At 31.6% G+C, this 10517-nt stretch overlaps 1 protein-coding gene across 2 annotated transcripts; it reads left to right on the top strand.

Moving 5' to 3' along the window:
* The first annotated feature begins 5379 nt into the window (after positions 1–5379).
* Positions 5380–8084, top strand: LOC110810704 (F-box/RNI-like superfamily protein). 2 transcript variants are annotated; one of them, XM_022036961.2, is made up of 2 exons: positions 5380–5544; positions 6463–8084. In XM_022036961.2, the coding sequence occupies exon 2, from the start codon at positions 6656–6658 to the stop codon at positions 7913–7915; it is 1260 nt and encodes a 419-aa protein (XP_021892653.1). In that variant the 5' UTR covers positions 5380–5544; positions 6463–6655; the 3' UTR covers positions 7916–8084. The 2 variants fall into 2 exon arrangements, with proteins under 2 accessions (XP_021892653.1, XP_088069554.1); XM_088213428.1 differs by having other exon boundaries at positions 5380–5836.
* The last annotated feature ends 2433 nt before the right edge of the window (positions 8085–10517 follow it).

The raw sequence follows: 10517 nt of genomic DNA, 5'->3' as shown, positions 1-10517 counted from the left end.
TGGGAGATGGTGGACGGACCGGGTCCGTAGGGAACCCTACCGGGATTGTGGTCTCCCATATTGGACGGGGTATGGAGATCTTATGTGTTTTGGCGCCCATACCGGACGGGGTATGGGGACGGCCCGTTTCACCCTCATACCGGACGGGGTAATGAGGTCTATGTTTTGGCGCCCATACCGGACGGGGTATGGGGACGGTCCTGGAATATGATTTCAGGTGTTAAGGGTTAACGGGTAGTGGGACCCCTATGGATCCCCATGGATACTAGTGGGCTGGTAAATGAGGAAAATATGTTGTGTAACGATTGAATTACGAAAAGTTTGATAGGTATTATGTTGTACAGTTTATATATATGGTTTCATGATGATGATGATGTTATTGCTTTCGTATGCTGTTTTATAAATTTCACCGAGGTAAGTGAATGGTAAAGGTTTTATTATCGATAAAAGGATTTGTTGTAAATTATACTCCATTGGTCTTTTTTGTGTTTTCTACCCACCTTTACCTCCGTGACGGTGAGATATCGTGATGTCTTTACTGGGCTAGTGTAGCTCATTCCTTATTTAATCATTTCAGATCAAGATCACATCGTTCCCGAGCCGGTTCCGCAGGAGGACGACGAGGGGGACGCCTAAAGACTCCATAGTCACATTCGTAGTTTTTACTTTCAAGTTTCCCCCTTAGGTAGTTTGATCTTTTATATTTTGTGAGCACGTTTTTGGTTTTGGTGTAAGGGATATTATTCAAATTTTGACTTCGCTTCCGCATTTGATATTTTTAATATACATTCCATTATGAATTTCCGGGGCTGTTACATTAAATGACTCCTATTTTGTATATTCATATTCTAGTAGCCAATATTTGGTTTCAGGTGTAAAGTAAAACTTTGATTTCTGTAAGGGATTTTTACTTTCCACTTTAATGTTAATCTAATTATTAGCACACGTATATTTTTCTGTTATTCAACTCCCTTTATCCCACCAGGTATGTGGGATGTTATACATTGTCTCTCTTTTTGGTTCGACCAAAAATTTCTTTCTATCAAAATTTATTTCTATTGTCATGAGGCAACATATAATACATGCCAATGTCCATTGGTTAAAGATAGGAACAAGAGTTGGTTGTTGGGAGAAAATTTTTATTTTAATTTTGTTATTAAAATATAATTTTAAAAAATTAAATTAGTTTCTACATGTCAGACGTCACATAACACTTGATGTAAAAAAATTCGTAATCAAATAATAACATGTGATAAGTTTATCTATATGCGGCACTTCCAGTAACGGTGTTAATATGCATTAATTGATAGAGATTAGTCTTATATTTTTAAAAATGTAGTAACTAAAATTGTAAAAAAAATAGTTCCTGAATTTAAATATTTTAAAATAATATATGGGCCAATTTAATATTTTGCCTTAAAAAAAATTATAACTTTAATTCTATTTTATCTGTTATATATATATATATATATTACATATTATTACTTTAATTTTATTTCATCTAATGTACATAGGATTCAACTAAAAATTAAATTATATTTTTTATATATAAAACATTTAAATTTATGTATATATTACAATAATTTTGTAAATTTAAAAATGATTTAAAATATAAAAATAATTTTAAAAAATGAGGAAGCGTCACATGGCAAATTTCAGTTTTCCTTTTACATATATATATATATATATATATTATTTTATATAAAATTTTAGTTTGTTTAAAAATATTTCTATTTAAAGTTCAAAACAATATAAATTAAAATTAAAGAAAAAGACTTAAAAACTCACAAGATAATAGCTTAAAAGGGTACTGAATTTACATATCATAGAGATTGAATTACCATTAATTTAAATCACAAGCGACATTATAAAGAAATTGACTCATAGTAAGAGAACAAATTGTTACTAAAGTTACATCTCTATTGGGGCCTATACCAACCTTTTTGTGGCTATACAAACAATTCATTATTAAAAGTTGTAATCTATCGTTTGTATATGTTGACACTATATTAAGGAGTCAACTTTTGATAAATGATCTCTTCAAACCCATTGTTTTACTACCTAAAATTTATATATCATATTTTATATTATTATCTCAATTATTTAAACCATTATAAATATTAGGACTACTCAAACCATTATAAAAAAAATACACTTCGAATCGTATCGGTATTTTAACGATATGAGACTCTTTTCAGTGAAACCTTAAATCTTTCCCATGCCTTATGAAAATGCTTATTATTAATATGGGCAATATTTAGACCTTAAGAGAAAGAATAAAATTTACTTAAAAAATTTATGTGACATTTCTTCCTATGTGGTGATGGATTTTTGCTTTATCCCATAAAGAGAAAGAAAAAAGCCTAAGTTGAATAGCGTCTTTATAACTCCATTGTGCTTGAATGTATTGTAAATTTTTAGGAAATTTATTAAATGCATATTAAGGTCTTCTTGAGAAAGGTCTCCAAACTGAAATGAATATTATATAATTTGAATTATAGTTTCACTTAAATATTTTGAGCATACACAGTTAACTTTTTGTCTGTGGCTACACTTCATTTTCGTCATCCATGGTGTTGTCTCTTTTTATCACTTGTCTCTTTAACACACAAATTGTCCCTTTCGATTTTTGGGTTAAGATTTTCAATGGTTCATCCTCTAGTATTTATCGTGCATTAAAGAAAAATTCTGCAAAAATCAAAATCACAAAAACTAAGTAAACTAATAAAATAAATAAATAAAATTAAAATATCAGTGTAGTTAAAGATAACTCATTAGATACTATCAATCCTCGGCAATACCACCAAAAACTTGATCAAGAGAAAACTATCTTGTACTACCAAGTATACTTGTCGAACAACTAAAAAAGAATCCATATAGAATATTATTCCAAACGAGGATTGTTTCGATTTGATGTTATGATTAATTATATCTTTGTGCTAGTTGAGATAAATGAAATAATGATTTTGATTTTTTAATTATCTTAAGGGTAATTAAATTACATCTAAATTAACTAGACCATAATAAGTTTTTAACTAAGACTTAATGTATTGAGGTGTTAATTTTACCTACACCGTATATTAAGAATATCCGTAAACTGAGTTCAATTTTGTCAGAAAAGTCATGGTAGATTCCCTATAATTTAACAGTTCTTCTTATATTATGCCGATAACCTTATCAATGAGTCAATCTTAAAAAATATATATTTTTTAAGTTAGCTCCTTAATTGAGGATCAATAAGATGAATATCATGTTCAATAGAAATCCTACAGTTAACTATCTCTTTTGGGTTAAGCACTCCATAAGATAAATATCATGTTTAAAGAAGATTTAGAATGTTACCCTAAAACTCATTTTTAGAAGTGGCTAATTCGTGGTAAAGCCTAAATAAAAAAGAAAAAGACTTTTTAAATAATTTTCAGTATTATATTTCCCTTACTTTTAATGATTTTCAGTATTTTATTTTCGTTATTTTAATATATCTCTCAAAATAAGATAGATAAAAGATATTTACAAACATGACCAGAAACTAATAGTTAGAGACATTAGAGAGAGAGTTTTAAATTTGCTACTTTTATCTTTTCCTAACAATCAAAATGTATTTTCTAAGTAGTTTAACATTGATATAACTTGAATGAAATTTGACAATGTTTTTAATGTGATCCAAGATTGCTTTTAAAACATTCATTTCATAAAATCTTTATGATACGTTTTTTCCGTGTTTTCACTATATGATTAAAAGAGCTTTCTTATTGAACCATACTGAGAATTATATAACTCCTGAAGAGATGATTGTTGGAGACTCAATTCTTAAATTTCTTCTTCAAGCTCTTATTTAAGATCTTCAATGACCATATTATTCTCGTCTTTTTCTTTCTTTCAACTCATGAATACTTTTTAGCTCAATTTATTGATTTATCTTTCAGTTGCCCTATCAATCTTGAATATTATCTCAAAAGTAACATTAGCACAAATTGAGTGTTTGTTATTTATTAAAATCAATCATATATTTCAATGTAATACTTATCTTTTAGTTGCAATAATTTTTTTAGCAAAAAACTCAAACATTTGTTAACATAACATAAAGTTTTTTATTTATCAAAATCAATCTATAGACACGAGGAATTTATGATAATAGATGATTTTTGTCGCACACAATCTTTTTTTTTTTTTATGCCCAAAAGACCACATACATATTAGAAATAGTGGAGTTTTTCATACTTGATTTTTATCCTCATGCAATGAACCAAAAGTAACCACTTAACTAGCTAAATCAACATCAAACAATTACGATATTAGACTTATTAAGAAGTTCTAGAGGAAGACCATAATATGTTCCCAAAAGGGACAAACAGAGAATTATATTTCTTCTAGAGATGAAGGTGGTTACATAGTTAAGGATTATTTAAGATCCACTAATATTCTAAACAAATTTATCCAACGCTTTATTCTCATTTATTTCGTGAAAAAATGAGCAGATAAACAAAATTTTGTCCAAAGTTTTAAATGTAATAGTATTTAAGGATTTTCAAACGTCGGTAAGTACTTAGTATATCACATTAAAAGGTGTAATATTTGAAGAAGAACTTTACCTAGTAAGGAGCTTGCCAAACTATTATTATATTTATCACATTCTCAAAACTAAAATAAAATCCTCAATTGTAATGAGGCTTATTTTCTTTAATAAAGTATATAAATATTGATGAGCTTTTTCATGAAGAGAGACTATTAGCCACATGCAAAATGTTCTAGTATAAATTTAGGTGGAAAAAAACATAAGGATGGAGAAAGATGGTAACTAATAAAGAATTAAAAAAGAGGAGTTTAAAATAAGAAGAAGAAGAAGAAAAACTCAAGTATCACATGGAATATTGTAACTCGAAAGCAAGCACAGGAACCAAATGAGAGAAAATCTCCTCCTTCATTTGTATATTATCTGTATTAAGACGTTCTCATTTAGAACAACGGTTATACCAGATTTAAATTATTAATTTTAATTTTTTATTTAACGATTCAAAAAATTCTCACAAATACTAAATATATTTGATTACTACTAATAAAAATAATTAAGTAGAATAGTTTCAACTTGTCACTTGGTAGTAAGAGAAACAATTAAATGTTTAATACTTATTCATGATATGATTATATATATATATATATATATAACAAAAGTAAACTTCTTAAAACTATTAAGACACAGCTATTGTAAATTATACAAATTCTATGTAGTTAGGATAAAATAAATTATTCATAAATTTCTAAAACTTGAACTTGTATAAAATTCAGAAATAATTAATCTTTTTGTTAATATCTAATTAAATTAATATTAACAGATAAAAAAGTATTAAGATTTTCAGGAGAAAATAAATTTCTTGGCAAGATATCCGTTGACAAAAACAGAACAGAACAACCTCAACGTCCTCCCCTTTCTCATGAAATAATTTCTCACCCTCCTTCCCTCGCGTCTCAGAAAAGGGATAGCTGCGCAGCCATCATTCGTATGCGGGGATATTCGGGAATGGAGCATGGAATCATAGATAGCAGGTTTGGATCCTGGTACCCATTGAATTCAAGCATAATCCTTGATTGAAAACGGCCCAAATTCACTTCGATCTGCCCCCGAAACCCTTCCCATTTTCTTATCGATCCTTCCTTACTCCCATATCAGGGTGGCGGATCTCTTCTCCTCCTCCCTTCGGGTCACGCTTTGATCAAACTTCTCAACTACCTCTTCAATCCTAATCGTCGTCCCATTTCTTCAGTATTACTTTTGGAGCCCGCTTTTATCGTCTGGAACTCAATTATGTACCATATAATTTATCTCGTTTCTTTTTTTGTGAGTAAGATCGCTTCTGTTTCCTTTTCGTGATCAGTGGGTAATTTGATCACCTAATTTGGTTTTCTAGCTTTTGAGTTGGTGATTCCGTTTGTTAGTTTCTTTAGTTTTTGCGAATACTCGAATGCATGATTTTGATTTTTGATCTGCTTTCTGGCTTGGTTCAATGCTGTTATTTGTCTACAATACGGAAATTTTATTGTTTTTATGAAATATTACGTTTATTTTTTGGCATCCTTAAGTTTGTGTCACTGCCTACGAGCGCTTTGGTGTTGATTACGTTTGGTGGTTTGATTTTTATATAGTTATTTGATCGGGAATAATGAATTTCCTTCTTGCCCAGCCTGTTTCGCCTGTTTATTTAGTTGGATATTTCTACAATTGTGTGCTGATTTTCTATTCAACTTGTAAAATTTTCAGTTCCCCTTTCGACCTCTTAGTTGAATGTTAATTTGTTTTTCAGACAGATCTCATTGCAAGAAATCTTGTTCAGTTTAAAACGTGAATTTCTTCTTTACAAATTCAGCTCCTTGAAGCCTTTTATTTATTTAATTGTCTGATGATTCTGTTCAGAGATCTCCCTAACTTTTATGTCTCATTCTTTTGTTTTTGTTTTTAAACTTCAGTGGAGGCAGTATTGGTGAAAACGGATCAACCATTCATGATTACTGGAAGAAGAGACAGACAATCATTTCAACTATTCATGTCTAAGTGCTGAATGGTTTAGTTGTTTTCTTCTGGGAAATTAAATTTATTTATTTTCCTATTCTGGAATACACAATTGAGGGATTTGAGATTGTTTATTGGTTTTACTGGATAATGGAGCACCTTCCAGTAGAAGTTATTGGGAACATACTGTCTTGGCTTGGGGGTGCCCGTGATGTGGTCATAGCCTCAGCCACATGTCGGAAGTGGCGAGAAGCTTGTCGAAAGCACCTTCACACACTTTCATTCAATTCTAATGATTGGCCCATTTATCGTGATTTAACAACTAGTCGACTTGAAATCTTAATAACACAAACAATATTCCAAACCACAGGATTGCAAGGCCTCTCAATTATGATGGATGATGTTGATGAGTTCTCTGCTTCAACAGTTATTGCTTGGCTTATGTATACAAGGGAAACATTGCGCCGACTTTTTTATAATGTCCGTACTACTCCAAATGTTAACATCCTGGAAATTTGTGGGAGGCAGAAGCTAGAAATGTTGGTTCTTGCCCATAATTCAATAACTGGGGTAGAACCAAATTTTCAGAGATTTCCTTGTCTAAAATCCCTTTCCTTGAGTTATATCAGTATTTCAGCATTGGATTTAAATCTCTTGCTCACTGCATGCCCAAAGATTGAGACCTTGGAACTTGTCAACCCTGAGATTGCAATGTCAGATGCACAGGTGACTGTTGAACTAAGCAGTCCAACTCTAAAAAGTATTTACGTCGAAGCAATTAGTCTGGACAAGTTTATATTGGAAGCTGATAGCATTGAGCGATTGCATTTGAAAGACTGTGTCCTTGAACTTTTTGAACTCATTGGAAAGGGTACTTTGAAGCATTTCAAGATTGATGATGTTAGTGTTATACATCTTGATATTGGTGAGACTGCTGATAATCTTGAGATTATAGATGTTAGCAATTTCACTATTATTTGGCCAAAGTTCTACCAGATGATCTCAAGATCATCAAAATTGAGGAGACTTCGCCTTTGGGATGTGGTGTTTGATGATGAGGATGAGATTGTGGATTTGGAGACTATAGCTGTTTGTTTTCCACAGCTAAGTAATCTTTCATTAAGTTATGACTTGAGAGATGGAGTTCTTCATTATGGTTTGCAAGGGTCTTCTCACTTGGACAATGTGCTTGTACTGGAGCTTGGATGGACTGCAATTAATGATCTCTTTTCACACTGGGTGGAGGGGCTACTAAAGAGATGTCCAAATCTTAAGAAGCTGGTGATTTATGGGGTTATTTCAGAGGCTAAAACCCATGAAGAATGCCAGATGTTGGCTAACTTCACTTCGTCCATTGTTCAGCTCATGAGAAAATACCTGCATGTAGAGGTGCAATTTGAGTATGAATAGAACTTCTTTTTAATTCCCTTTGCCAGAATTGAGGATTTTGAATTGTATAAGCTCATAGACAGGTATGATTTCTAAGAATGTAAAACCTCGGTGTCCTTTCTGAATTCAACAGACGATGTTTGAGAACTTCCCCATTTGAGTGAAAGAGCATTAAACGTGCTTCATCCTACCTACATTTTCTTTCATTTATTCTCTAGTTCGATAATTATGTTGATCTCATTGTCTTCTGCATCCTTTCCCACTCACCCACATAATGATTCTGTGATTGATTTGCTAGTTTACCCCTTAAAAATTTCCCATCCTCATTGTATTATTTGTTGATTGAATGCTATTGCTACATCTTGGTGTTTAATCTGAAACTGATTCTATGGTGGGTGTGTGCGTGTACGTGTGAACCTCCCTGCAAGTTGTCTTGCTGAACATGATACTCTCTCACTTATGTTATTTATGTTAGAAACCTATAGATTGTTACTAGCCTTTAGACTATGTTTTGGAATGAGTAAACTATTAATTAAATTCATTAGAGATTCACATTTAGTTTAACTAGGATTGGCTGTAAATCCTGTTTCAAGTGTTATTCTCCTGGAGGTCATCTTTTTATTTCCTTTTCTTTTTCTCAACAGATTTTTATTCTTTCCTAGTTGAATTAAGTACGGATTTCAAATGAATTTCATACAAATAGTTGAGTTATTCTAAACATAGTCTTTTAGCCTAAATTTAGTATCCTGTACATTGTAAAATTAAAAGAAGAATTATAATTTATATCTTGTGGAATGTTGATAGAATCTACTGGTGAGATGTAGACAAAGGAAAACATAATGAAAGGAAACTAAATTAAGCTTAACTTTCTCATATCACCTATTTATCATTGTTGTTTGGATCAGGTATTGGGTTTTTAGATTTTTTAGATTCTAAGATTAGTTGATTACACTTGGCTCTGTGGTGAATATGTTAGCAAAGGTGTTTATGAAAGGAAATAATTGCACAGCATGGGGTTATTCCTTTGTGCACATTTAGATAATGAGAGGTGCCTTTCCAAATGCATCTTTTCGTGTCCCTAGTTGATATTCGGTTGGATTTTTTCTGCAGGTTTTGGCTGTTTTTTTACCTCCTTTTGGATCTTTCTTCTTGAGTTGCAAAAATCTTACAAGCTGCATTTTTTGTCTATTGTGCTTTCTTATTTTGTCATTTGTAAGTTCTACTTCTTACAAAAGCTCGTTTTTTTTAATCTTTGATGAGTTATCTTGTGGACGTTCAAGATTTGGGGTTGCTTTTTTTCAGTTTTAATCTTTTACTAATCATACAATACGAGTTTGATATGGTTGAACTGAGGTAGCTTCTCTGATGAAATAACCAAGTTGGCCATATTGTATGTAAAGAAAAATTTAGCACAGTTTTCTTTTAGAAGAGAAAATAATTTTATCTAAGGGTCGGTTTATGAGGGGAGAAATGAAGCGGAGGAAGGAGAAGGAATGAGGATTATTTGGTCACTACAACAAAACAATAATAAAGATAGAGTTCATTGAACAAAATGACTATTTGGAAAAATAATAACTTACTATTGAGGACCAAATTGTTTCTACTCCCTTGCTTTACCCACCCTTTCTTTCCCTTCCATTCAAGCAAATCCAACTAATGACTCGTACCTTTTGTAGCTTTAACATTATAATTGGTATGAAGGTCATTTTAAAAGAAGAAGAAATCCTTTTTCTTTTTGACAAAAGCATATGAAAAAAGATTGCTAACTTCCAAAATGCCTTCTTTTTTCAGTAACAGTCTTTGCACTAGACCTTAAAAAGGTTTATATAAGAACTCCTTGGTAATGGCTAAAATTTTAAGGTGGTTAAACTAGAAGGCCATAACCTCCTTGACCTGGTTTTGGTCTAGGTTGCTGAGCAGGCATAGGGAGACAAGAAGAGAACAGAAAGTAGACTTCCTGGAAGTAGCAAATTTTCCTTCTAGGATGATAATAGAGAGAACCACCTGCTTTTTCCTCTCTTTTACTAGCGGACATGCTAGTGTTCAATCTATCAGAAAATTAAATAATACTTTACTGTATATGTGCATTTATTTGCATAGCATATAAGGATTGGTGTCATCCTCTCTATTTGCTCAAGGACTTTGAGAACCTCGTAAACATTTTGATCGATATGTAAATATCTTTGTATGTAGGTTTCAACTCCCTCATTGCATGTGAATGAATGATACCTACTAGTTTTATGTCCACAAAAAATGTTGCATAGCATATAAGCATTCATTCATGAAGTATTTTTACAGGCAATGGCTCTGTCTATTTTTTCTTATACTCATTAATCCTTATGGTTCAATACCGTGTAACACATAGAACTTTACAGTTTTTAGTGACATTAACACTATAAATTAAGGATTGTTTTGATAAGTTTATGTTTGCAGTTATCTGGACACAAATTTCAATCGAGTCTAATCTGGGTGTATTTTTTATGATGGGACTTTATGTTGTTCATGGTTGAGGTTCTTTGGTTTGAGCTTGGATGTAGAAATGAAAAAAGAGCAAGTGCAAGTATTTTCAAATGGGGAAGAAAACCCGTGGGTAATAACTGCCCTATGGCACTCAATTTTTTTT

The sequence above is a fragment of the Carica papaya genome, chromosome 2 (genome assembly GCF_054855325.1).
Source record: "Carica papaya isolate Zhongbai chromosome 2, ASM5485532v1, whole genome shotgun sequence".
NCBI lineage: Eukaryota > Viridiplantae > Streptophyta > Magnoliopsida > Brassicales > Caricaceae > Carica > Carica papaya.
This window is presented reverse-complemented; position numbering and strand designations above follow the sequence as displayed.

Coding starts and splice junctions, on each gene's coding strand:
- LOC110810704 (XM_022036961.2), top strand. CDS start 6,656: ATGGAGCACCTTCCAGTAGAAGTTATTGGGAACATACTGTCTTGGCTT.